General features: G+C 50.5%; 9 protein-coding genes across 9 annotated transcripts; 6 read left to right on the top strand and 3 right to left on the bottom strand.

The window, feature by feature from the left end:
- The first annotated feature begins 1 nt into the window (after position 1).
- Positions 2-3,728, top strand: BO85DRAFT_415514 (tubulin gamma complex associated family protein). The gene is made up of 2 exons (XM_025657693.1): positions 2-1,609; positions 1,663-3,728. Exons 1-2 carry the CDS (start codon positions 334-336, stop codon positions 3,531-3,533), a joined length of 3,147 nt encoding a protein of 1,048 aa, XP_025518231.1. The 5' UTR covers positions 2-333; the 3' UTR covers positions 3,534-3,728.
- Positions 3,729-4,165: 437 nt separating this feature from the next.
- BO85DRAFT_366014 (N-terminal nucleophile aminohydrolase) lies at positions 4,166-7,469 on the top strand (the record flags this gene model as incomplete). Its single annotated transcript, XM_025655762.1, has 5 exons — positions 4,166-5,441; positions 6,472-6,531; positions 6,651-6,745; positions 6,805-7,017; positions 7,083-7,469. 5 exons carry the CDS (start codon positions 4,166-4,168, stop codon positions 7,467-7,469), a joined length of 2,031 nt encoding a protein of 676 aa, XP_025518230.1.
- Positions 7,470-9,330: 1,861 nt separating this feature from the next.
- On the top strand, positions 9,331-10,302 carry BO85DRAFT_223647 (uncharacterized protein). The gene is made up of 3 exons (XM_025654728.1): positions 9,331-9,634; positions 9,701-10,098; positions 10,160-10,302. The coding sequence occupies exons 1-3, from the start codon at positions 9,622-9,624 to the stop codon at positions 10,286-10,288; spliced, it is 540 nt and encodes a 179-aa protein (XP_025518229.1). The 5' UTR covers positions 9,331-9,621; the 3' UTR covers positions 10,289-10,302.
- A 2,793-nt stretch (positions 10,303-13,095) lies between these two features.
- BO85DRAFT_446848 (glycoside hydrolase family 18 protein) lies at positions 13,096-15,169 on the top strand. Its single transcript, XM_025659597.1, has 8 exons — positions 13,096-13,175; positions 13,250-13,478; positions 13,570-13,670; positions 13,750-14,003; positions 14,063-14,092; positions 14,162-14,211; positions 14,265-14,325; positions 14,400-15,169. The coding sequence occupies exons 2-8, from the start codon at positions 13,290-13,292 to the stop codon at positions 15,056-15,058; spliced, it is 1,344 nt and encodes a 447-aa protein (XP_025518228.1). The 5' UTR covers positions 13,096-13,175; positions 13,250-13,289; the 3' UTR covers positions 15,059-15,169.
- BO85DRAFT_446847 (ubiquitin-ribosomal 40S subunit protein eS31 fusion protein) lies at positions 14,893-15,916 on the bottom strand. Its single transcript, XM_025659596.1, has 3 exons — positions 15,809-15,916; positions 15,464-15,744; positions 14,893-15,393 (listed from the first exon to the last, which is right to left on the bottom strand). The coding sequence occupies exons 1-3, from the start codon at positions 15,900-15,902 to the stop codon at positions 15,304-15,306; spliced, it is 465 nt and encodes a 154-aa protein (XP_025518227.1). The 5' UTR covers positions 15,903-15,916; the 3' UTR covers positions 14,893-15,303.
- Positions 15,917-16,563: 647 nt separating this feature from the next.
- Positions 16,564-17,391, top strand: BO85DRAFT_446845 (uncharacterized protein; the record flags this gene model as incomplete). Its single annotated transcript, XM_025659595.1, has 2 exons — positions 16,564-16,841; positions 16,910-17,391. Coding segments are annotated over exons 1-2 (193 nt in total), but the record flags the coding sequence as incomplete, so codon positions are not given.
- A 237-nt stretch (positions 17,392-17,628) lies between these two features.
- On the top strand, positions 17,629-19,995 carry ace2 (putative C2H2 transcription factor (Swi5); the record flags this gene model as incomplete). The annotated part of the gene is made up of 2 exons (XM_025661493.1): positions 17,629-18,283; positions 18,341-19,995. 2 exons carry the CDS (start codon positions 17,629-17,631, stop codon positions 19,993-19,995), a joined length of 2,310 nt encoding a protein of 769 aa, XP_025518225.1.
- Positions 19,996-21,051: 1,056 nt separating this feature from the next.
- On the bottom strand, positions 21,052-23,017 carry BO85DRAFT_446842 (T2 family ribonuclease). Its single transcript, XM_025659594.1, has 6 exons — positions 22,576-23,017; positions 22,186-22,480; positions 21,938-22,130; positions 21,645-21,887; positions 21,474-21,571; positions 21,052-21,389 (listed from the first exon to the last, which is right to left on the bottom strand). Exons 1-6 carry the CDS (start codon positions 22,899-22,901, stop codon positions 21,249-21,251), a joined length of 1,296 nt encoding a protein of 431 aa, XP_025518224.1. The 5' UTR covers positions 22,902-23,017; the 3' UTR covers positions 21,052-21,248.
- Positions 23,018-23,203: 186 nt separating this feature from the next.
- BO85DRAFT_446841 (RMD1 family protein) lies at positions 23,204-24,782 on the bottom strand. The gene is made up of 2 exons (XM_025659593.1): positions 24,321-24,782; positions 23,204-24,262 (listed from the first exon to the last, which is right to left on the bottom strand). Exons 1-2 carry the CDS (start codon positions 24,657-24,659, stop codon positions 23,294-23,296), a joined length of 1,308 nt encoding a protein of 435 aa, XP_025518223.1. The 5' UTR covers positions 24,660-24,782; the 3' UTR covers positions 23,204-23,293.
- Positions 24,783-24,879: the final 97 nt, after the last annotated feature.

The raw sequence follows: 24,879 nt of genomic DNA, 5'->3' as shown, positions 1-24,879 counted from the left end.
CCGACGCAATTGATACCTAAACACGTCAAACTATATGCCATAGTCACTACTTCCAGGTCTTCCTCTGACTGGTGCGGGACGCCATGCCCTAGACTCCGGAACTCCAGCGAATTGGCAGGCCATCCACTTGTGTTCGACCATTAACTTCTCGCCGCGTCTAACCTCGAAAGGCGGTATTCTGCGCCAGCCGACCTATAACCCATCTGTCCCATGGTGGGCTGTGAGCTGTGAACTACACAAGAACAATCCGGACCCCAAGAAATCAAAAGAAAGGGTACAATCCAAATACCGGAAAGCTCTACAATCGAGCTAAAACCAGACCCTCAAAGAAGCATGTCCACCCGCCAACCCGCGCGCCCGCGGCGCATTGACGACGCCCTCTCGCAGCTCGTCGACTCCCTTACCCCTCCGCTCTCATTCTCCGACATCGACGATGGTTACGCCGACGACGCAGAAGAAGCCCTCGCCGCAGCAGAAGAACGACGACACCAGGACATCCTCGAGCGGTCATGGCGCATCCTCGACACCTACACGAGCGCCGCCAACAACGATCCGGCCTCGCCGCCGGGCCCCGGAATAAACAGACGGGGAAGCTTAGCAGGCGGGGAGAACATCAACAACGCGTCGGACCTGATAAAGCGGAAATTACTGCGCGAGAATGCAAGCCCCGATAAGGCGGTGCGGTTCTCGAATCTTTACTCGCGTCTGTTGACGCAGCCGGTGCTGTCGCAGAAGTGGGCTATCTTGTACCTGCTTTATAGGCTTTCTGGAGCGGATGATCATGATGGGTTTATTATGGATGATGAGGTGATGTTGGAGGCGAGGAGTCCGCCGGTCGAGCCGGCGAATTTGCAGAATGTGCTGTGGAAGGGGCCGAGGACGAAACAACAGGGTTGGGGTGTTGGTGATCAGTCGGATGAGGAGGGGCCGGCGATCAGTTCGTCGGCGTCTCAGTTGCCTGGGAGAATTGAGAGGAAGGCTTCAGTGCGACGGCAGGAGTTGTTTGCGGATAAGGAACGAGAAGCGGAGCTTGATGGGGGGTTGCAGACGACGGAGAGGCCTCGAGAGACTCGGGTTACTCGTAATCGCGCGAATACTGGGGTGAGAGAGCCGTTCAGTGATGATCAGAAGACGATAATACCGGATCCTGGTCTGGAGAAGGAGCAGAAGCCTACGGGACCTTTGGAAGATGGGCTTCTTCGTGATTTACCGTTTAATTTGCAGGGCTTGTCTTCCTCCAATCTGCAGTTCTCCTCATCGTCCATCTTGAAATTGCCGCCGTCACTGCCGTTGCCCGTCGTTTCGCTTCTGAACTCTCTTGCAGAGCCCTGTCTGTTATATCGTGGTTTGTCGTCCTTTGTTGAGAGCTCGGGCGGTGGTCTTTTGAGCCAGAGCTTGCGTGCAGCTCTCTCAAATGAGCTCCGTTCGTATCTGGGCCTAGTTGCTACGTTGGAAGGAGAGATCCGACGGGCCTTGGCGGCACCCGCAGATCCCAATGATCCTAGAAGTGCCTCTAAGAGTGGTGTGACATTGAAGCGATGCGTTGTCTGGACGCGAGATGCAACTATGGCGCTGCGATTGATGAGTCTTATTGTTGAGGAAGCTCAGAGTATGTGCTCCGATTGTGAATGGACTGTATGCAAGCTAACGTTTATATTGCAGACAAGAAAGGTGGTCAATTGATCTCTCTGATTCATGGCTTCTCGACTTCTCATGGCGACCCGTTTGTATGCGCGCTGGCAGAAAAGCTCCTCAACCATGTCACACGGCCCTTCTACGATATGCTCCGGCTTTGGATCTACGATGGCGAGCTGTCCGACCCCTACAAAGAATTCTTCGTTGTCGAGCCCGAGTTTAGGCCCAGTACGGACCCACGTCGCATTGCGACCAGTGTTTGGGAGGATAAGTATAAGCTTGACGATGAGATGGTACCTTCCATCATCACACAAGATTTTGCTAAGAAAGTTTTCCTGATCGGGAAATCACTGAACTTCATACGATATGGCTGTGGAGACTCGGGGTGGGTCGAAGCCTATTCGAAGGAAGCCTCCAAGGAACTGCGGTACGGCGATACGGCTACCTTAGAGTCTTCGATTGACGAAGCTTATAAGACTACGATGGCACGACTGATCTACCTTATGGACGATAAGTTCAAGCTCTTCGACCATCTTCGCGCGTTAAAGAAATACCTATTGCTCGGACAGGGTGATTTCATCGCCTTGCTGATGGAGTCATTAGCATCCAACCTCGACCGGCCAGCTAATTCACAGTACCGGCATACACTGACTGCCCAGTTGGAGCATGCTATTCGAGCCTCAAACGCGCAATACGACTCCCCAGATGTCCTCCGTCGACTTGATGCCCGCATGCTAGAACTCAGCCACGGAGAGATTGGCTGGGACTGCTTCACCTTGGAATACAAAATCGACGCCCCAGTAGATGTAGTCATCACACCCTGGGGCTCCACTCAATACCTAAAAGTCTTCAACTTCCTCTGGCGTGTGAAACGAGTCGAATTCGCCCTAGGCAGCACCTGGCGACGATGCATGACCGGCGCGCGCGGCGTCCTAGGAAGCGTCAACGACAAAGTCGGCTCGGACTGGAAAAGAGCAAGATGCGTAATCGCCGAGATGATCCACTTCGTGTGCCAACTCCAGTACTACATCCTATTCGAAGTGATCGAAGCAAGCTGGGACCAACTACAAGCCTCCATCTCCAAGCCTGGCTGCACTCTAGACGACCTAATCGAAGCACACACCAAATACCTCAACTCCATCACCCACAAAGGCCTTCTCGGCTCCTCCACGTCCTTCAAAAACAACACCACCTCCTCTTCCTCAGCAAACCCCAAACAACAGCAAGAAGAAGGCTTCCTCACCCAACTCCACCAGATCCTCAAAATCATGCTCGCCTACAAAGACGCCGTCGACGGCCTCTATTCCTTCTCCGTCGCAGAATTCACCCGCAGACAAGAACTCAGCGCCAAAATAGAAACTCGCACCGCCCAAGGCCGCTGGGGCCTCACTGACCGCGATCTCCGTCGCCCACTTCGAGGCCACAAGGACTCCGTCTCCCCTTCTATGTCCCCCTCCGTCGCTGCTTACACGCCAAACCTCGCCGGTGGTGGTGGTGACGACTTCGGCATCGGCACCCCTTCTTCCCTCAATCCTCACGACCTTTCCGCAGACGACCATATGCTCGCTTCCCTGCGCGTCCGCCTCCGCGACCTCTCCGCAGAGTTCCGCTCTCGTCTCAACGTCCTCCTAGGCGACCTTGCCTACCAGCCTGACGTGGACATGCGGTTCCTGGGCGTCGTCATGAACTTTAATGATGTATATGAACCCGTTCGGAGACGCAGGACCGCGGGCTCCAGTTCGCGTGATAAGGAAAGGGCGAGACGTAAGGCGGCCGCTGTTGCGGCTGCTAATGCGACTGCTGCTGCGGAGGGTAATGCGTCGTCGTCAAAGGAGGCGAGGAGAGAGAAAGAAAGAGAGAAAGCGGAAAATAGCGGGACTGGAAGCGCTACTGGGTAATAAGTTGTAGATGTTTGTCGTGAGTCTTGGGCTGTATATTTATCTCCCCTCTACTCAGCCTACTGAGGAGGTTTTTTTTTGGTCTGTCTGTGTTTGATCGTCTGAATTTTGTACAAGTTCATGGAGTCAAGGATGGATGGATGGCATGGTACGGGCTGGATGGGAACAGAAGCGAAGTGATAAATTCATAAAATTCATAAAATGAGAACTTATAACGATTTCATGTATAGTCAATCAATTTTATTAGAACCAATAGATTGTAAGAAGTTACACATGTCTCTCCCTTGTATTTAGATTCCTTACTAGATACTCCGTACTTGTGCGTAGTAGATAACCAAAGCGGAGATAAATCCAGATAAATCCACCCAAATTTTATTTTATCTCCGCACCCTCACGTGGAAAATTTCCCCAAAACTTTCTGGCGACCATCGATTCCTCAAACTCATACACCTAATTATTCTTTTTTTTCATTCACCACTGAACTACAAATTTTTCCTCCGTTGTACTCTCCCATAGTTTTTATATTTGGGACAACGCGACTCATATACACTGAAAAACTCTTTTTTAATTTTGTCTATTGCCCGGTCCGCGAAATCGAACGATTCTTACTACGATACCCGTCGCATCGCTCAATGTCGAGCAGCCCCCAAGAATCTCCACAACAGCACAAAGAACAACAACACATCCCGGCTTGGAAGAAGATGGGTCTGAAACTCAAGAACGCCAAAGATACGGTGGAGGCGACGGAAAAGAAGAAGGGAGATGTGGACGCCAGGGAAACAAATGTGGAGAAGAAGCAGGATCACAAGAAGAGCAAGAAGAGACGGCTTGAGAATGATGATGATGAAGGGGAGGGTAAGGAGGTGAAGGAGGATGATGCGGAGAAGAAGAGAAAGAAGAAGAAGAAGAGTGTGTCGTTTTCGGAGGACGCGAAGAAATTGGATGGTGATGCGGACGATCAGGAAGAGGAGCAGGAACAAGCTCAGGAGCAGGATAAAATGCAGGTTGATGCTGAGGGTAATGGTGATGATGATGATACCGGGGACAAGGCCGATGATGAAGGCGAGGGAAAGAAAAAGAAGAAGGAAAAGAAGAAGAAGAACAAGAAGCAGGACGGTTCGAATGATGCTTCATCCACCACAACACCGAGAATCCACGAAACACCTATCCTTTCCTACCTGAGTCTTTACCACAAGCACCGGTCGGCGTGGAAGTTCCAGAAGAATCGCGAGACGCATCTCTTCAAGCATGTTTTGTCGCTGGAGCAGGTCCCAACGCTGTACAATGCGGCTTTGCTTGCCTATTTGCAGGGGTTGAAGAGCGAAGGTGCGAAGTTGCGGTTGCGACAGATTGCCGAGGAGGTCATCAAGGCGGAGGTGGATGCCGAGGAGGATCAACCTAGTGCTCCTGCAGAGACGGAGGAGTCGAAGGAGGGCTCTTCTTCTGAGGCCAACGAGAGCACCGCGGCGACGGATAAGGCCAGTTACGACAAGGCTGTTGGTGTCTTCCGGACACGCTTAGCTGCGGGTCAAGAAGATATCGATTGTCAGGATGTTACTGCGCAGCTCAATGCGGAGACACTGAAGAAGTACGAGAATAGGGCACGGGCTGAGCTCATTCTGTTTGCTGTTAACGGCACGCTGTTCAATTATCACAAGCCCAAGCCTGCTGCGCAGAAAGGAAAGAAGGGGGCTCAGGCCCAGCCTGGCAAGAAAAAGAAGAAGAACCGTACTGCTATTGTTGAGATCTCGAGCAGCAGTGAGAGCGAGAGTTCTAGCGACAGTGATAGCGACAGCGACAGTGACGATGAGAAGAAGGCCAAGGCTAAGCCTGCAGCTGCTAAAGCCTCGTCGTCTAAGGACAGCAGTGACAGTGATAGTGACAGCAGCAGCAGCAGCAGCAGCAGCAGTGATAGCGACAGCGATTCGGATAGCTCAAGTTCGAGCGACTAGCTTTGATGCCACTTTTGGATTGTCGGGTGCTCGTGCTTTCGTATATTAGTATATTAGTACACCCTATCAATGACCTGCTGTTTGATCGTTAATGTCACAAAAAAGCGAGATGTTTATAGAAGCTTTTATATAGACCATCATGTCCAGTTATAGACATTGCTATAGCTTGATCAATCACAACTCTGGTAGTTGCCTAAACTGCTATTGCCAAGCTGAGTTTCGTCATGGTAGAAAGTAGTTGGGTAGTAGACAACTCATAATATTAGTAGTAGGTACTTTCTAAGTAGATGCAAGGCTCTTTTAGTGGACCGATTCGATCTCTCTATGACAACAGCAGCCGATATTTTCTTCCCGACTAGTAAGAATGACTTCAAAACATCTGGTAGGTTTTCTATAATGAAAACTACATCACAGCTAGGTTGTCTTAAACCACTCCATTGGGTTAGTTATATCGTGATGATAGTACTGAACTAGTATATATAATGATGTAGCACCAAGATTTAAGTACTAGTACTAATTACCGGTACTAGTGATACTGCACTAAACAATTATGAATGAGGAACTCCAGTAGACAACATTGAAGACACAAAGATCAAAGTATAGAATCGAGAAGAACAATCTCTAATAGTTGATGAAGAACTTAATACGTAGTTGATCGTTGAGCGATGATAGATGAGCGGCACAATGATGAAGCCGTGAAGGCGGTGACGCTGGAGCTTACTCAAACGGGGACCCAAAGCTTAGAGCTCCGGCCAGGCACCCTCTGGCACGCGTCCTCTGCTAACGTCCCTCCTCCCTCGTCCTCGATCCTTCATTCCCCCATCTCGATTCCATTTTCATTTCGCTATAAGACTAGTTATCTTCCATTGTAATCTCGAATCGAGTTTGATATACCACCGCCATCATGTCTGGTGAGACTTCCCGGACCCTCTTGACTGAACCGGCTTCCATGACTTCATCGATAGACTGACAACCTCTGTGATCAGGAAGTGCATATGACAGACACATTACCATCTTCTCGGACTCGGGTCGTCTGTACCAAGTTGGTAAGTGACCCTCTCTTCATTAGCACCGCCTCTCCCCGACGACCTTCGAAGTACTCCGATCACGGACCACGTTAGACCATCAAGACCGCCTACTCACCATTGATGCCCTCGGCGCTTAGAATATGCCTTCAAGGCTATCACCTCGGCCAACATCACCTCGATAGGTGTGAAGGGCAAGAACTGCGCCGTGGTTCTGTCCCAGAAGAAAGTTGCTGTAAGCTCGTCCCCGCCGCCCGAGACGGCCTGTCGGTCATCCTCTGATAAACATACCAGGACAAATTGATCGACCCCTCCTCCGTTTCGTACATTTTCAGACTTTCCCCGTCAGTGGGCTGTGTGATGACCGGCTCCATCGCCGATGCGAGGGCCAGTGTTGACCGTGCTCGTGGTGAGGCGGCTGAATTCCGATACAAGTATGGCTACGAGATGCCCTGTGATGTCCTCGCAAAGCGTCTTGGCAATATCAATCAGGTCTACACGCAAAGGGTATGTGTCACCTGCTCAGAAACCTTGCCCGGGACATTGGCTGATGGATCACGTTCACCCTCTAGGCTTACATGCGTCCCCTCGGAGTTGCCACGACCCTGGTATCTGTTGATTCGGAGAAGGGCCCCCAGCTCTACAAGGTCGATCCTGCCGGGTACTATATCGGATATAAGGCGACTGCATCTGGACCGAAGCAGCAAGAGGCGATCACTTACTTGGAGAAGAAGCTGAAGAACAAGGAGTACGCTGACGGCAGCTGGGAGGATGTGGTGGAGCTGGGAATCACGGCTTTGAGCAATGTGCTGAGTGTTGATTTCAAGAAACACGAATTGGAGATCGGAATCGTGGGAGGGCCACGAGCAGATGGCCAGGAAGGGACAGACATTGGTTTCCGGAGTTTGACGGAGGAGGAGATCGACGAACGACTGCAGGCTATCAGCGAGAAGGACTGAGCTGGGTTTCATTGTTTTTTACTGGGAGCATCCATGTTGGTAGACGCAAACGATCGATGAACATCATTATTTTTCTCTGATGCCATGAGCTGGCCTGTGTCGACGAAACTCTATTCCCCATCCTGGTCGGTTGACTTGCTTTTTGCACCGCTGCTGTACTTGACATCCAAAACCTGGAAAGCCCCCTTGCAGCTACTGTAACCGGGGCTCCTGTATCGGAAAGACCCGTCGCCTGTTCCTCCGGACTGGTGGCGAATATGGGGATAGACAAGCACGGTGCGATAAAGTATGGTCTTTGCGATCTGACAGGCTTAGAGGGGGAAGTTGCTTATCTGCACGCTCCATGCTGCAGCACTTGTTACTAAAGAAAGGAACGGCGGTACCGGGATTATCGATGCAAAGCAATGTCAGACGTCTACTGCTATGAAGTTTGGAGCGTGCTATCTGCAAGCTTTAGCACTCAATGGGAAAGCAATCTCTCCGGGCTAGCGTTTTGCACTGAAGCAACGTTGACCATGCTCATTGGAGGAGCATGATGAAACTTGCCACCGAGGAGGCCGGGACGGAGATACTACTACTACCTTAGTACTGTTCGTATCCTGCAAGTAGACGTGAAGTGACAGACAAGGAAGGAGAGAGCAACAGCCCCGGATGAACGACGGGAAGGAACTACGTAGTAGTATTCCGTAGGATGGAGTAGTAAGAACCAAGTCAATGGTTGGATTGCGCGAGTAAACTTCAAGCCTGAGGCTGCGGTGTTTGCTTTTCCATTTTCAGCTGGTTTACTCGCCTCTTTGTGGCTGAGCTGGAAGTTGTGGCTTTCGCGGTTTCTTTTTGGCCGCCGTTTCTATCTTTGTCCATTTTGCTTCTTTTTTCTTTTTCATTTTTTTTTTTCTCGTTGTTGTACTCTTACTCTTGACGCCCTTGCCTGTTCGCCGTGGGACCGAACGGTGCCTGAACCTAAACCGAGTCAGTGTCAAAGCCAAATCCTTGCGAGGATTTCCCTGCACTGGCACTCGATTATTCCCTTCTTGTCGATATCTCCGTCCCAACTTGCAGCTGATGTGAACTATGAATTACTAGGGTGTGGCGTTTACCGAGGGTGGATGACCCTCATCCCAGCTGGCAGTAACTCGCACTTCCCACTTATTTTCTTTTTTTTTCTCTTAGTGTGTCTTTGACAACCGACTAGGATTAGACTAACTAATCATGCCATGGGTTGATGGTCCATCTGCTACATGCTTGCCCGTCTCCACCCAATCTGCAAGATGAACCAAGATCCAGCACTTTCCCCTAAAACCAAAAAAAGTCAAAATATACTAAAATAAATCATAATAAAATTTTCATTGTGGCTTTATCGGTTTTCCCACTGGTGTGGTCCTTCTGTGACACATGCGGCGATGTATCACCCTGTCCACCTTCTCCACCCACAAGCCGGTGGAGTCTCTCTCTCTGCCCGGCCCCAGTCTTGAATATCGTTTCTAGTGTTGAATTTCTTTTCCCAATATTCCCACCCCTGCGTTGACTGCTATCGCCGGTTGCCGTGACCCAGTTTTGTGTATCGCTCATTTTCCCTTATGCATATGCAGACCCATAAGCATTGATCCCCCTACCTGGACCAGCTGCTTAGCGTCGCGCTTAGATATCAGCCTTAGATCCATTCGCCGTGGGTGGACATCCCAGGCCCTTTCGGACACATGGCTCTCATGGGGCCCGTTTCCTACTATTGATCCACAATGGGTGTCATTATCCAGCTGCAGTCCCTAGCTGTGATGTCCTCCTTTCTCCATCAGCGTCCGTCAATGCAGCCAGCCACTACTCATGATGATGATCCTCTTTCACCATGTTCCCCATCGCCGGGCTGATGGCCCATGGTCATCCAAAGTATTCATGGCTGAACGTTAAGCTTAAAAGGATATCCCACCCTCGGCCTTCAGATAGTAATATCATACAAAGACATCAGAGCTCGACTCACCAAGAATATAAAGGTCGCCTTGTCTCTTCTAGTCAATTGACTTGACCGTTACTCTAGCACACTCCATTCTTTCTCTCCTCTTCGATATAGTTCCCTTTAGTGCCTTTTGTTGCACCCTTCATCTCTACTTACCTTTAATCAATTTTCGGAAGCAACTTCAAGTTTACTACAATTGCAATGGCTGACGGACGTAAGTATCGACTTCTTCACTTCACCACACTACCCTGGAGTCGTCAATGGCATTGACATGTTGTAGTCAACGAAGCTCGTGCCCTGCGGGTGGCCGAAATCATAAACGACTACCGAACTCTACTTGTGCACATTTCCCAGCAGAACGTCCAGATCCCGAGTGCAGAAGCCAACGAAGAGGGCTACAAGACGATCAGAGAGGGCCTGGCTGCCGCCCAGGCATTGATGTCGTCCAACTACAATCCCAGCATGACACCTGCCCAGTCGAACGTGGAGACGGAGAAGGCGGAGTTGCAGAGAGTGATTCTTGATGCCAGCGCCCGGCGCTTTCAAGCCCATCGCATCTACCTTCGCGTGGCAGCCGCCAGAAGATGGGCTATCAACCGTCAGAACATCCTGCGAGGACAACAACCTGGACCTCAACACGCTGCTCAACTCAAGACTGTGAGCAACACGTTCCGACAGGTGAGCAGGCCTTGAGCCCGACGGTCATTGAACCATTGACTGACCCTGAATACAACAATAGGAAATGGCACAAGTGACAGACCAATACGTCGTTGCTGATCTCCGGGCTGCAGACACGCGGGCAGGTCACTGGCTTGCCGACGATCCTTCCCTGCCCGTGATCCTTACCTGGATCCGTTCTCACCCATGAATTGCTGGGCTCACGATGTGCAACTTACTATACACCTGATTTTTTCGGGAGGATGAGAAGTTGCAGTGTACGGATATATGATGTTCTGAATGGTTTTTCGGGCTTACGGCACCAATTTGCTTGGTTATTTCGGTATACCCATGATGTGGGCGGTTTGTTATCCGCAATTTTTGGGCGCAGGTCGCTCGTCACGTTCTGTTTTTGGAAAAGAAAAGCTGTTTGATTCCCTATGATACGCCTCTTATGTTCGGTTATACTTTTTCTTCTTTGCATTTACCCTTTTTCGGCTTTCATGTTGATCTGCTACTTTGTTCGGTTTCCCTTCATGTCATGATATCCCCCTTGAATTATGGCTTACGCTAGATGCGATTTAATTGGATATCCCCCGCGAGGGTCAATTTACTCTATTTTTGTTTCTCAATGTGCTTTTTTGTTTTGGTAATTATTCCCCTAAATTTCCTTGGAGTTGTTCCGAGCAGCCAGATTATTTTGAGACTATCGATGCAAGTATGCAACCCAAGGCAGGGATGTTGCTGCCTTAGCGGTAGACTAGTGCGACTCCGACACTTTCCTCATTATTGACGGATCAATTTTCCGCTCTGCAAAGCTGAAGCGAACAATCAGTCTATCGGTGATAGTACTTGTTAGTCCTTGGCATGTTACGAATCTCTCCCCCTAGCCGAGGGAATTGGTACGACCAAAACCATCCACATGGGCAACGGTCTACTTCTGCGACACGCCACAATGATGTCGAAAGAGAAGGATGATAGCGCGTGGCTTGCCAGTCGTTTCCTGTCAAGCAGTCGGCAAGCCCGCGCTGTGGACCCGACGGGTTAATGTGGAGAAGGGGGAGAATTCTCGAATAATTATCCAGAATTTTTGAAACGGGAACCTTTGAGTTTGCTCGGAATAGTAGTAAGTAGGTTCCAGTTTGTCCACATGGCTAGGGTTGATGCGGGAAACGGCCTACCAGCTGAATTGCTGGAGTCGAATTTTTCTCATTGGCGTCAAATTTACCGTGTCGAGGGGCGAAACGCTCTGGCCGGAGCGACAGACAGACACGAAACGAGATCCTCACGTTCGACTCATCCAATGACAGCCGCCGGAGTTACCGAAGTGCTGGGTCGCTGCTAAAATCTTGGGTGCAGCTGGTCGAGGACATCCCAGCTGAACTGGATGGGGCGGGGAGGATCCATTGCTGCATGCGCCCGGAAAGCGAAATGGAGATGGGTTGGAGAAAGCAGAAAGTCAAAGGAAAAAAAGTCATTAGGGGACTAGCCTCTGACGCAGATGCACGGCGGTTCCCTTGAGATCTGTCCATTCTTCTCAACCAGTTTGAAAAAAATTTTCATCGCAGGTCAAATTCTGATTTGGCAGATCTGCTCCAAATTGCAATGCTGGTGGATTCAAACTGTGGCCGTGCAACCGTGCCCTGCAGTAGCTTAAAGTCCCACGCGCCAATCAGTGCCCCGGCCGTGCGGTAGAGGCAAAGGTTTCAGCTGAGAAGGTCCAGGAAACTGATCCACTCGGTCGCTTTCACGTTCTTAATTCTTCTTAATCTGTTTCCTGGTCTGGTTTAGGGCTTTCAGTCACTGGCGAGGCGGGGATCCCGTCGGACTTGCTGCCGCTCACTGATCATCTATCCCGGATGGACCCTCTTGTTTTACTATCAAGGTGATGACTACGTATCCTGGTCCAAACTAATTTAGTTACCTATCTATCTAGTGACTGAGAGTTGATGTCCCTTTTGGTCGTCGATGGGTCCCCAAACCTAGGCCACGAGGTTGCAGGATTAGTGTCATCTGTCACGTTCGGCCAGGATCCATGGTACAACCGGGAATGCTCATTCCTTAATTTCGTTTCCGCTATTCCTCTCATTCGACCGTGCCTCGACAATGCTTTCTACTCGTTACAGAACTAATAGCTACTACCACTATGGTTGCATCTACCCCTGTCTCCCCGTGCCTCGATCTTGACGAGGATGAGATCGGTAGTTGTGATGGTCTCCATAGTCCAGAACAAAGCGAGATGCATCATGCGCGCGCTCCCACCTCGCATCCTAATTACTTGGTCTGGTCGGAACAAGTCATTCAATGCTCCCTTACGTGGCCTATACTTTTGAACTACCGCTCATCACAGAGCACTGGACCATAGAATTCCTGCTACTTCGATGTTACCCACGGTCATGCCGGACGTCGGGAAGTTGTAACCTCAGCTCCCATGATATCTCCGGAGACGTGAACTACCCCGAGATACATCATGCGCTTGGTAATTTCCCTTAGGAATGTCATCTGAACTGAGATGCACCGGGGACGATCTATGCAAGTCTGGGGATTGGATTGTCGAACCAGGGTCCCTCCCCGATAGCCGATCTCCTTGTTCTCGTGACAGATACTCAGGCACAGATCACTTGAGGAATTTTAAGCGTCCCCGCCCTGTTCTACCCGGTCTAGTCTCATCTAACCTCCCCGAGAGGTGAACTATCAAGGAAGCACACGATATAGTGTCGTAGCCATGGAGCCCTATACTGCCAGGAAGACTATCTTTTACAATTCAGAGCATGGCATGGTCAGACAAGAAATGACCGACGCCACCGACGGCACCTCTTTTCAAGAGGGCTTCACAAGCCGAACATGACAGTGTGCTATTCACTGAATAGAGATATAAATTCGGGATTCTTCCATTAGATTCTTGGAGTAGCAGTAGATGCCCATCAGCTTCCTGAAATCCCAGTCAGCCACATTTTGATGATCACATAAGCGCAGACCACCTGTCTCCTGCAGCCACAGTTGCACCGCCGCGATTGACCCTGAGCCAATCAGAAGTCCGAACTGCTGTTATTTATATAGTGTACTTAGTACCATACAGGAGAGGTGACCTAAGGCAGGTACAATCATCCCACCCCCCCCTGCTGCATCGTTCATTCCTTCCGACTGACTCTTCCCGGGTTCTGCTTACCAGCCTCTTGCATGCTGGTAAGTGCTTTTGATTATTGCCGACCATGGCTTTCTCGCGATTGATCCACTGTCTCGTACTTTTCATCGTTGTTCTTATCCTTTCTGCTCGGTACTTTTGGAATGACGCAGCTGTGCTTCCGCTCCAGCCCAATTCTGCACCTACTACCGACACGAACGCTACCATCCCAGCCATGTCTTCTGGTCTGAAGTCCGTGGCCTACTTCGTCAATTGGGTGAGCATGCACTCGATCTTGGCTGCCGTATCCCAACCCGACACGGGAGGCCAGTCCACTCGTATAGTAGTTGTTCTAATGCCAATGCTAGGCGATTTATGGCCGCAACTACAATCCTCAGGACATCCCGGCCGACAAGCTGACTCATGTCCTATACGCATTTGCTAACGTTCGTCCGGACACTGGTGAAGTGTAAGCTCTCCACTTCTCTGCAGCACATGGCTGATCACCCCCTTGCCACCGGATCAGCCGCACTGACTTCTCGCCACAGTTATCTGTCCGACACCTGGTCGGACATTGAGAAGCACTACCCCACAGACTCCTGGAATGACGTCGGTACCAATGTCTATGGCTGTGTTAAGCAGTTGTTTTTGCTCAAGCAGCAAAATAGGAAGTTGAAGGTCTTGCTCTCCATTGGCGGTTGGACCTACTCTCCCAATTTCGCTCAGGCCGCTAGCACTGATGCTGGCCGCACTAAGTTTGCTGAGACTGCAACTAAACTGGTCACTGATCTTGGATTCGATGGTATGTGACTGGTTTGTGGCAATACGTGGGACATGATTCGCTAATGCTGGTGATTACAGGCATCGATATCGATTGGGAGTACCCCAAAGGTTAGTTTGTCGGATTGTTGGGGAGATGAGTAACCAGTTAGGTGTGGATACTAAGACGACTACCTACAGATGATACAGAAGCGCAAAATATGGTCCTTCTGCTTCAGAAGTGCCGTGAGGTGAGCTTTCTCCTCGATCGTAATGCGCGCACGCATGCACTAACTTTGTCTAGACTCTGGATGCGACTGCTGGTGCGAACAGGAAGTTCCTTCTCACTATCGCTTGTCCAGCTGGTAAGTGGATTATATTATTTGTTTCTACTCGGGGCGAGACCAAGTCAGACCCAGTGAATGCTGATCTCATGTAGGTCCTGCTAATTACACCAAGCTCAAGCTGTCTCAGATGACGCCATACCTGGACTTCTACAACTTGATGGCCTACGACTATGCTGGAAGTTGGGACACTGTTGCTGGTCATCAAGCCAACTTGTATCCCTCGGCTGACAAGCCAGCGTCGACGCCATTCTCAACCAATGAGGCAGTGAATTACTACATCCAGAAGGGTGGGGTCCCCTCGTCCAAGATAATCCTGGGAATGCCGCTGTATGGGCGTGCCTTTACCAACACTGATGGACCCGGGACCGCATTCTCGGGGGTCGGACAGGGAAGCTGGGAGCAAGGTGTCTGGGACTACAAAGCGCTGCCCAGAACAGGAGCCACTGAACATGTCGATGCCAGCCTGGGTGCATCCTGGAGTTATGATCCCACGGCACGCACTATGGTTTCCTACGACACTGTGGCCGTGGGCGAGATGAAGTTGGACTATATCACCAAGCTTCAGCTCGGCGGTGGCATGTGGTGGGAAACCAGCGGCGACAAAGGAGGAAAGACGGCCAACAAAGCTGACGGCAGTCTGATTGGAACCTTCGTGGAAGGGATTGGAGGCGTGTCAGCCCTCGACCAATCGCAGAATGTGCTTTCCTACCCTGAGAGCAAGTACGACAACCTGAGGAACGCATTTCAGTAGAGCGATTGATACCCTCATTTATCTATCAGTTTAGTTGAGCAGGCTTTCCTCATTTACATGTGGTTTGTCTACGTATTAGGTAGTCTAAATTGAGAGCGATTTCGAATTTTTTTCATTTCTCATTGCTCGGGCACTATGGGACGATCAAAGCGCACACGTCCCAACCTCATCCACCACACATTCACGACCGACATTGCTAGGCGCTACCGGAAAGAAGACATGGCGAAACGATCGACTTAGTCCATTTATTTGGACTCGTCGAAGACGTAGGTGAGGTGGCACTTTCCGCAGTACTGGCGGTTGTGCATAGCGGCCATGAAGATACCAGCACCGCACTAGGAGATCCAAAGTTAGTAAGATGCGCCACCAGCAAGATTCAGCCATAAGGCGGAATATTAGACATACCTCGGGGGAGGGGCACTCGCGGCGAAGACGCTCGATCTTGCCATCACCGTCGACCTTGTAGTACTTGAGGACGGCAAGCTTGGTCTTCTTGTGCTTGTGCTTGATCTTCTTGGGGGTGGTGTAGACCTTCTTCTTGCGCTTCTTACCACCACCACGCAGGCGGAGCACCAGGTGGAGGGTAGACTCCTTCTGGATGTTGTAGTCCGAAAGAGTACGGCCGTCCTCGAGCTGCTTACCAGCGAAGATCAGACGCTGCTGGTCGGGGGGGATACCCTCCTTGTCTGAACATCATCATCATTAGAATATGTTCTAACTGGATTATGTAGGCCGTGTGTGTATGCTTACCCTGGATCTTGGACTTGACATTGTCAATGGTGTCCGAGGACTCCACCTCGAGGGTGATAGTCTTACCCGTGAGGGTCTTGACGAAGATCTGCATCTTGATGAAGGTCTGATTTGAAAGAAAATAGGTTGTTAGTTGATTATTCTACTTGGTAGTTTGAGCGAAGATAAGGGTTGAATATCATCGGCGTTTCGCATCTCATCTTCATTTCTTGGACACATATTTTCGCCATCCAGGATTTCTGGTATCTTGCGCGCGAAGTTGTGCACGAGATTTTCTTCCTCTGGAATATGTGAAAGAGATGACGATGAGATGTCGCACATAATATTGAATCCCTTTTTTCCTTTGTCACATAGTAGATGTATAGGGGGCTCAACTCACCTCGACAAGACTTGTCTTCCTAAACCTTCGACGATCGTGGTAGGAAAATATCCTCGGTGGTGGTGGGCTTCGTTAAAATCGGTTGTGCGGTCACGTGGTGACCATATTACCGAGTCGGGCGTAGCGCGGGTGGACCATTCGGATAATCAGCCCTCCGGGTCCTCGGTCATGTGATGGTCTGCGGCTGAGGTCACGGGATGTTGATGTTGCTGACTGACGACTTTTGACAACGGTTTCTTGGATACGTCAGTTTTGGTGCCTGCATCGCCAGGCAGAAACACGGCCCGGAAAAGCCAGGCAGAAAGTACGACTAGAACTAAAACCAACTAGTTAGACTTGGTGCAAATCCAGCCTCTCAGCGCATCGACGTCAACTTCGTCATCGTCATCATTTGCCCGCCCATCCCTCCGCTCAGTTGCTAATTATTGATTGAATAACATGCGGACAGGAGTCAATTATTAAATGGGCTATTGCAGAGGAAGGGTGAAATAATGTTTCAAACCCTCACAGGCCACAGGTCGCCTCCTCCCGTCATTTATAAGAGGCAAAATGTGGGATTAGATCGATAATGGAGATAGGGTGGTTGTCTGGACCGCTGGGAGAAGCCAGGCGAGAAGCAACCTCCTTGCAGGTTGCAACTAAACCTGCCGGATCGTAAGCTTTAATTGTGTTCGGACCACTGGTTGCTGCGGCGGGCTGCTAATGCTCCGTGCTGGAACCAGGGCGCGATCCACTGCGCTGGCCAAATCGCCGGGCTCCATGCCAAGGGGCGCTGGTTTCCCTGACGCCTCAGCCGACCCCGTTGCTAGGCCAACCACGCCATTGTTGATCTGAACCGTGGGCGATAGATCGGGATAGCTTCATCATCTCCATCCACCTTTCCCTGGTTCCCACCTCTAAATACCTTAAAAGACTTCCTTGGTTCTTACCTTCCCATCTTCCCCAACCTTTATTGAAGCAGGAGTATTCAGCCCGTTTCTACCAATTCGCGTTGCAGGGAAGCTTTTTATAAGGGCTTCGATTGCATCTTCAGTTTGCGACTTGTCCAGCGCATTCTAAATAGCTGTCGCAAGAAATCTTCCTTTGCATAGATCTAGTGCAGAGGCTGCGTTAATTCCTTAACTGCTGCGCTTGCTTTCCTTCTTTCTTCTGCGTCTTCTTTAACCTTTTTTTCTTCCTAGCGTGAGTGTTCTAATTGAGGAGATCACCGACTGACACCACTGCAGGGCGGTTCATTACCATCTTGTCGGCCCAGCCGCGTGGCTAGTATTGCGTGAGGTTGGTAACTCTCGGCGCTGGATGTGAATTCTTGCACAGTAACATGGTGCAGAAAGCTTACGCATTTAAATCCTCCAGATCCGACCAAACACCAAGGTCTGTCAATCCGTCGATCAAGCACCTTGCGATAAGCGCTCGAAGAAAGAGTCCCTTTTCGCCCATCATGCTGTCCACGGCGCACAGCAACCTCCATGAGCGACATCGACAACACAGGCGGCAGATCTCGACGCCGTCCGCTCTTGATGCCGTGAAAGCCCCCAGTCTTCCGGCGCAAGCGATGCATCGTTATCATGCCCATCGTCGGGGACAGAGTTTTGAGAACAGAGCTTTGCGTGTCCAGCGATCGCAATCCATGCAAGATGGTACAACTCATACTACTAACACAACAGTACCGCAGCCGCATCATCCGAATATGCTTGGGGACAGCCAACACCAACGATACCTGTGTGTAGCGCAGCCGTCGTTTCCCCAGCAATCAGCTCCCATGCCCGTCATCACCGACTGCTTCACCCCGGAAGAGGTGCAAAACCTTCAAAGTCACAATGGCCAGGATAGTCAACCAAGTATGGCCTACCTGAATGCGCCCTTCGGGAAGGACGTTCCGCACATGAACATGCACTTCGACCTGATGCAGCAACAACAGATGCACAGCGCTAAGGTTCCGTGCGGATCTGGAACGGAAGGTCAATTTTTCGAGACGGGACTTTGGGACTTTTACCAGCCAACTTTTCCCGGTCAAGCTGATGTAAGGAAGTTATCGGTGCAGTCGGAAGCTACTCCGTCTCAGCACCCGCATACGCCTAAGCACGGCAATACACGTACGTTTATGACTCCTCAGGTCTCTGCTAAGCGCAAGATACTAATGCATTGTGCAGAGTATGCGCCGATTACCCCAGCGACAACACCATTCAAGCAAACCGTGGGCCTAGCTCAGTACGGTGGGGACATCCAGTCAGGTTCCACCAAAGACCAGGGTAGCGCGATGCCCGGATCAGCCCAGTCGTCGTACATGCAGCGAGCAAAGTCTCTCCAAGGCGTGGCTGGAACTACTTTCACGCAGCAGAAGTTTGATGTGTCCTCCCCCCCGAACACAGCATCATTTGAAGTGGATAACTTTGATACCTTTAACTATGAGCAGGGTTCTAGCTTTGAGGTTCCTAAGTCGGAAAGTCTTTCACAAAGCCAGTATGCCTCGTCGTCGTCAGCATCGTCATCCTTCATGTCATCTCCCGAGCTTGCGGCTATGCCTTGCCCCGAAGACGGTGCAAAGACACCAAAAATCCCTATTTATCCTGCCACTCCCAATCGTCCGCACCACAGGAAGACGCCCAGTGCAACCCCTAGCTCAGCGGCCAAGCCGAAGCTTTCTCCACGCGTCGCATCCATTGATAACTTGAATCTCGACGCTCGCGTGCAAGCCTCAATCAAAGAAACGGGTGTCACCATTGACGAGATTGCGTCGTACATTCACGGACCTGACCCGGAGGACGGAAAATGGGTGTGCCTGCACCCGGGCTGCGAGCGCCGCTTTGGAAGAAAGGAGAATATCAAGTCACATGTGCAGACCCACCTGGGGGACCGCCAGTACAAGTGCGATCATTGCAACAAGTGCTTTGTTCGGGGTCACGACCTCAAGCGTCATGCTAAAATTCATACCGGCGACAAACCCTATGAGTGTCTATGCGGTAATGTGTTTGCGAGACACGACGCCTTGACTCGACACCGGCAGCGTGGTATGTGTATTGGCGGCTACAAGGGCATTGTGCGCAAGACAACGAAACGGGGTCGTCCGAAGAAGCACAGACCAGAGATGGATGAGAGGCAAGACAAAGCATCGAGAACGCGCCAGAGGATCGCAGAGAAGTCATCTTTCGACTCTTCCACATCCGAGTCCTCACGCAACACGCCTCCTTCCGAAGTCTTCGAGAATATGAGTCTCCACGGCTCTAGCCCAGCGGAAGAGATGCCGGTGTTCAACAACCCCAACTACTCGTTGCCACCAGAGGTTTTCACGTTTACGCCTCCTGCATCTCCCGGATACAGCGTGGGAATCAAGCCGTCGCCTTCTCGGGACGAGAGATCGATTACCCCCAACTCAGAAGACGAAATGCTTCCTTCCTCCCCATCAAAGCAGCCTCTCGAGAGCCTCGTCACGGACTCCAGCTTGCCCTACATGTCTGACCCGGAGACATGCCCGTACACAGATGCTTCCGGTGCTGCCAGCCACTCTCTATCGTCGCCCCATGCTGCTCCCACCCTGTCCGAATCATCCAATGGATCTGATCTCGACATCTTTATCAGCCAAGATTCGACGTCTAGTTTCGGAAAGCCCGAATTCGGAGACCTGGCTGACTCTGACATGGCGCCATTCCCTGACTATGTGAACACGACGTCCTTTGAAGGTGGTCTAGAACTGTTCCCCAACAAGCCCTTCTCCTCGGGCCCCGTCATGGCCGACGACTTCTTCTTCCAATTCCAAGTGGACGAACAAGCCTCGGATGTGATGACCAAAGACTTCTTCATGGATTAAAGAGAAACGACCATAACGGAACAAAAACCTAAATAACGACCGACAAGAAAGATGACACGGAAAACGATAAACATCAAATGACCGGCGAACTTTGACGATGCAACGACTCAGGCTTACCAGCCAAATGTGCAAGACTTTTGACGATTTAGGACCGCAAATGATTTGGAACCCATGCATATAAGACGCGAAATGATTTTTATGCCTTTTCTTCCCTTTTTACACTACGACACGAGAACCATGTACAATTTCCCTCCCTCATTTCACTTCTACGACCTAACTCATTCCAACGACCAATTTTATCCACTGCAAACTGATGAACTGTGACAACAACAAGAACAACGTTTCCAAAAAGAAATATTGTTTTCGGGCATATGAACTTTCTGCTTTTTCTCCTTGGCGCTTACTGCATTTGACTTTTATGCTTCTTTCTCGCTCAATGACACCATGTACGACCACCAACCAACAACCATTCTGAACCCCCGGGATTTATCTGCAATATCTTGGGAGTTTTTTTGTTTGCAAGATAAAATGACTTTTCTATGTTTTCTGGCCAGTCAAATTATGGAGTTTTTACAGGTCGTCCGTTCTTTTCTTTATTTTATCTGACTCTTTACGTGTTGATTGATCTTGATGAATGTTTGTAACGTCTTTTCTTTGTCTCCTTGATGAACCCTTTTATGATGTTATGCTATGTTATTGAATCTGATTTTGTTGCTTTTTATCTATTTCCTTGTGTCATTTGGCTTTGCCTTTAACTGCTGATGGATTGTGATATGTGAACGAAACGGACGAACGGGTTGATCTGTAAAAACTTCTATCTTCTTCCTCTTTTATGCTACTATTGCATCTTCGTTCTACTGGCTGGCATTGCAAAACAAAAGTCATTCTTGATACTCTCCTTTGGTTTGGTTGCTGACGAACTTACTTAATCGCCTACTTACCCCTGCTATCATCAATTTTGTCTTGGTGGTTTTCGCATGGCGCTTTCCCTCCTCGCCTGTACTTTAGCTTTATGATAGAACTGACTGACTCCCCATGAATGTCAACGATGCTTGAATGGATTACTTTTTTTTTTTTTGTATAGTTCTATAGGTTTGTTTCATTCAGAACATAGGTTGTACTAGTTAACAGTGTGTATGGTTTGTACAGTATGCCGGAAATGCAAAAATATATGGAAACATGTATGATTCTATGTGCGTTTGGATGTTGTATATGGCAACAAGACCAAGAAGAGAAAGTTGAATGAAGTGGGATTATGCTTCTCTCCATGTGATGGAGAGTTCGAGAGGGTGGTCGTCTTGCGTCGCGAAGACTTTGCTCTTCGTTGGCCCTTTGGGTGCCTTGTCTGCGAAAAAGGTCGTGTTGTCGTTGTAGGCGAGCATGCCGTCTTCGACCTGGAAGGGGTTAGTTAAAGTCTACATCAGGTGCTTTGGTGGGGGTGCACGTGTATTTTGGTTGGGATGGGCCGGGATGCTTACAGTAAATTGAGTTGGGGACCTGATGAACCCGCCGCAGGTGAAGACATCATGCGAGAACCCGCAGTCCCCCTTGCTGGATTTCAGGGTGACAGTGTCATCTGCGGAGTCAAGAAGAGTCGTTGGTCAGTGACTGCCCACCTGATGGGGGGAAGCATCGCGGAGATTACATACCAGACGCCTTATTGGCCGTGAAAGTCGCACAGGTTCCCGAGGTGAACCATGCGCCGTGGCTGATGATGCAGCCTCGCTTCTGGCCGTTCGTTGAGATCATCAGGTTCCCTTTTCCTGAAAAGGGAGAGCTCGGTGCTGTCGGCTCAGCAGGTCCGCGGGATGTCTTGGTGGGCTCGTGACCGTTTCGGGGAGTCTTGGGAATGTAGTGGATGCCACTGCGGGGGCAGTTGGATGTTTGGCCATCTGTTGTAGTTGTTAGTTTCAGTCACTTATGAGGTGGTTGGTTTGCTGACCTGGGTCAGATGGGACGAATTTGCCCGTCTGCAGTGGCCCGGCAATGTTGAAGTAGTACCAGACTTCGTTGATAGCCTGGTGTCGGCATCGGACTGTCACCTCGGCACCATGGGCCTTGGACAGAGCATTGACAATCTCATCGCGAGTGTAGGTTTGGGTGTAGGAGGGGGTAATGCCGGCTTTGGCGAGGGTCTGAACAGATAAATGTTTAGTTCCCTTTCTCGTCAACTAATGCAGGGAGACAGACCTCATAGGTGGGCAGGGTTCGAAAGACTTCGACTGTCCGGTCGAAGTAGTCTACGACCTCTTGCTGTGGGTAGTAGTCGGTGTAGCAGTGAGTCTCTAGCGTGCTGACACAAGTGCCGTGCTTGTTCCACTCATGTTCCCAGAGATTCGCATCATCGCCCCTGAAGTCTTTCCAGAAGTCGCTCATGTAGTCCAGTAGATCTCCACGGCCAGAGTCGACTAGAATCAGCGAAATGTTGCTGTAACGTCTCCCGGAGTCGCAGTACTGATCGAAGCCGCCGTTGCAATGGTCGGGCCTACAAAGTGGGGAACGCATGTCAGTACCGGGTGGCAATAACATCAGATTACATGACTGGTATGGGTGGGTGAAGACAGATCAGAGTTAACTTACCAAAGCCCATGAATAGTCCAGGAATCTGCTGGCCCAATGGCCGGATCAGCATCCCAGAACTGCGTCTGGAGCATCTGTCCGCCGGGGTAGTTGAAGCAGCAGGTATCCTGGCCATGGTACTGAGCCTTGCAGCTCACTTCGGAGGAAGGACATTGCCGGAAAGTGGCTTCAGACGAACTATAGTCTGAAACAGACAGCGACGAGACACCTAGAGTTCCCGTTATAGCTTTCAAGACCTGTTGAGGTCCTGGGACACTCTGAAGCAGTCGGTCCCTCATGGAGATGGCGGTGGACCCGACCGCACTAGTGCTACCGGTATCAAGCATGGGGTTCTGAGGGGTGTTGTTGATGCTCAGCACGGAAAAAGAGCAGACAATACAAAGTAGAGACAAATATGCAACTCTCAACGAAGCATCAATTGACAGAGTAGTGGAAGACAAAGGGGGAAGAAAGGAAAGAGGCGAATGATTGAGTCCCAACAGCAGCAGCACGTGCAGCCATCCCATGACTTGGCCCCCGTACCTGAGTCAGCGGCATGTGATGTGACTGGCCCGATAAGCACCTTATCGTCGATCTCCCCGGATTGACTTGGAGCTTCTCTTATCGTGACTCAATGATGCAATGCATATCAGCAAAGAACAACGCCTAGGGTATCATATTCAAAGAACTCCATGAGATGAGTATGTACATGAGTAGAGATGGTGGTTACAGTCGAGAATCAGCGTCCAGTAATCTGCTCCTTCTTCGCCTCTTGTTCGTGGACGCGCTCCTTCCACAGCCGAAGGACCTCAAATCCTACCTCGACAGCAATGAGTAAGATGATGATCCACTCGAGGCGGAGTCCATGCGTTTCGCTCAGCCTTTCACGAAGCACGCTTGCGATTTCCTGTGCATAATCCATCTTCTCGTTCAAGAGCTTGATACGGATGCCAACATCGAGCGCTCGTCCTACCTGTTCATAGTACCCTTCTAATCCCAGCTCATGCCGACTGTCCCAGAAAATATCTGGCAGGGAGTCTGTGAGCTCCGAGTACAAGTTCAGCTGCGCACGTACACTGAGCAGTTGACCCGTTTTGCGAAGTATGAAGTCCCGAGTGAAGGGCAGACGTGAGCCCTTGGATAGGAGCGTGGGAATAGGTCGAGTAGACTCAAAGTAATTGGCCAGGAGTGATTCCAATACAGCCAACTTTGTACTGCGAGCCAGCCCTGACGAGAATGCCACCTTTGTAAGGACCGTATCTACAGACTGCCGAGCGGGTAAGTGGGAACTAGGCCCGTCATTACCCGGCTTGGTCCCCAGGATGATGGTGTCGCCCTTGATGCTGCTATTCTCTCGTTGAGAATCTTCAACATATTCAAGGTCCTCTGTTTCCAAGTCATCAAGGTGGGCCCCCTCAGCTGCAGGTAACAATGTCCTGGTTGCCAAAAAGGAAGTAAATCCTTCAGGTAGTGCCCATGCGACCACGGTTCCCGAGGGAAAGACAAACACATCCCCCACTTCGCTCGGTGACAGATCCAAGGTGTTCGGATTGCTCTGGCGGCGGATTGAGTCTAGAGGAACCTCAATGTGGACAACTTGTGGATACAGACCCGTCTCGTAGGGGTCCGGCTCGTAGCCTCGCTCCTGTAGGATGTCTCTGACTTTGCGTATATTGAATTGTTCAGCTACGGCATATGCTGTTACGGTCTTCTCATTGATAGATTAGCAATTATTCAAGGACGATCGTGGCTCTTGACATTGGCACCTTGGGCTGATAGAGCCCCTGCTCCCTGAGCTGGGCTTTGGATAACATTCCATCCTTCGACCGTTGTGCCTCCACTGCAACTCTCCGGAGTGACGTCGATGCGGCCGGCGACCGATTGCTTCTTCTCCTTTGCTTCTGGGATTCTAGAACCGCCTCGTCGGTCGTGTCGCCATTTTTCATTTGCTTCTGATAGAGATATGCATTGGATGAGAAGAAGTCTTTTCGCCGGGGATAGCTCAATGGAGGGGTAGCGTGAAGATATTGGCTTCGGGGCTGCCTGAGAAACTTGACAGCCGAAGGCCGTGACGAAAGAGTGCAGAGACGTGGTCTTGCGAACATGATCTCACATGGGCTGTATCGAAAACCAAGGGGAAAGGAACTCAGCCAAGCGCCAATTTCAGCCGTAGAAGATTACCAAGAGCCAGCGATGCCATAACGAGGCACGTTCAGATCCGGAGAAATCATCTGAAGCTTTATTCGATGAGTCTTGCAGCAGAAAAGAAAGCCGGGATGGGGCTTGGATGAGTCAGCAGGGCCCTAGCTGGATGCGGTGACGACC

Source organism: Aspergillus piperis (genome assembly GCF_003184755.1).
Source record: "Aspergillus piperis CBS 112811 unplaced genomic scaffold BO85scaffold_4, whole genome shotgun sequence".
Taxonomy (NCBI): Eukaryota; Fungi; Ascomycota; class Eurotiomycetes; order Eurotiales; family Aspergillaceae; genus Aspergillus; species Aspergillus piperis.
This window is presented reverse-complemented; position numbering and strand designations above follow the sequence as displayed.

Excerpts from the sequence above, each read along its gene's own strand:
- BO85DRAFT_223647 (XM_025654728.1), top strand. Across the intron at positions 10,099-10,159 it reads TGAGCAACACGTTCCGACAG|GAAATGGCACAAGTGACAGA; the intron begins GTGAGCAGGCCT and ends ATACAACAATAG.
- BO85DRAFT_446841 (XM_025659593.1), bottom strand. The coding sequence starts at position 24,659 with ATGTTCGCAAGACCACGTCTCTGCACTCTTTCGTCACGGCCTTCGGCT. Across the intron at positions 24,263-24,320 it reads AGGGGCTCTATCAGCCCAAG|ACCGTAACAGCATATGCCGT; the intron begins GTGCCAATGTCA and ends ATCAATGAGAAG.
- BO85DRAFT_446847 (XM_025659596.1), bottom strand. The coding sequence starts at position 15,902 with ATGCAGATCTTCGTCAAGACCCTCACGGGTAAGACTATCACCCTCGAG. Across the intron at positions 15,745-15,808 it reads TGTCAAGTCCAAGATCCAGG|ACAAGGAGGGTATCCCCCCC; the intron begins GTAAGCATACAC and ends GATGATGTTCAG. Across the intron at positions 15,394-15,463 it reads GCGAGTGCCCCTCCCCCGAG|TGCGGTGCTGGTATCTTCAT; the intron begins GTATGTCTAATA and ends TGGATCTCCTAG.
- BO85DRAFT_446842 (XM_025659594.1), bottom strand. The coding sequence starts at position 22,901 with ATGCTTGATACCGGTAGCACTAGTGCGGTCGGGTCCACCGCCATCTCC. Across the intron at positions 22,131-22,185 it reads GAACCCTGCCCACCTATGAG|ACCCTCGCCAAAGCCGGCAT; the intron begins GTCTGTCTCCCT and ends TTATCTGTTCAG. Across the intron at positions 21,390-21,473 it reads GGTCCCCAACTCAATTTACT|GTCGAAGACGGCATGCTCGC; the intron begins GTAAGCATCCCG and ends AACCCCTTCCAG.
- BO85DRAFT_415514 (XM_025657693.1), top strand. The coding sequence starts at position 334 with ATGTCCACCCGCCAACCCGCGCGCCCGCGGCGCATTGACGACGCCCTC. Across the intron at positions 1,610-1,662 it reads TATTGTTGAGGAAGCTCAGA|ACAAGAAAGGTGGTCAATTG; the intron begins GTATGTGCTCCG and ends TTTATATTGCAG.
- BO85DRAFT_446848 (XM_025659597.1), top strand. The coding sequence starts at position 13,290 with ATGGCTTTCTCGCGATTGATCCACTGTCTCGTACTTTTCATCGTTGTT. Across the intron at positions 13,479-13,569 it reads TGGCCTACTTCGTCAATTGG|GCGATTTATGGCCGCAACTA; the intron begins GTGAGCATGCAC and ends TGCCAATGCTAG. Across the intron at positions 13,671-13,749 it reads CGTCCGGACACTGGTGAAGT|TTATCTGTCCGACACCTGGT; the intron begins GTAAGCTCTCCA and ends TTCTCGCCACAG.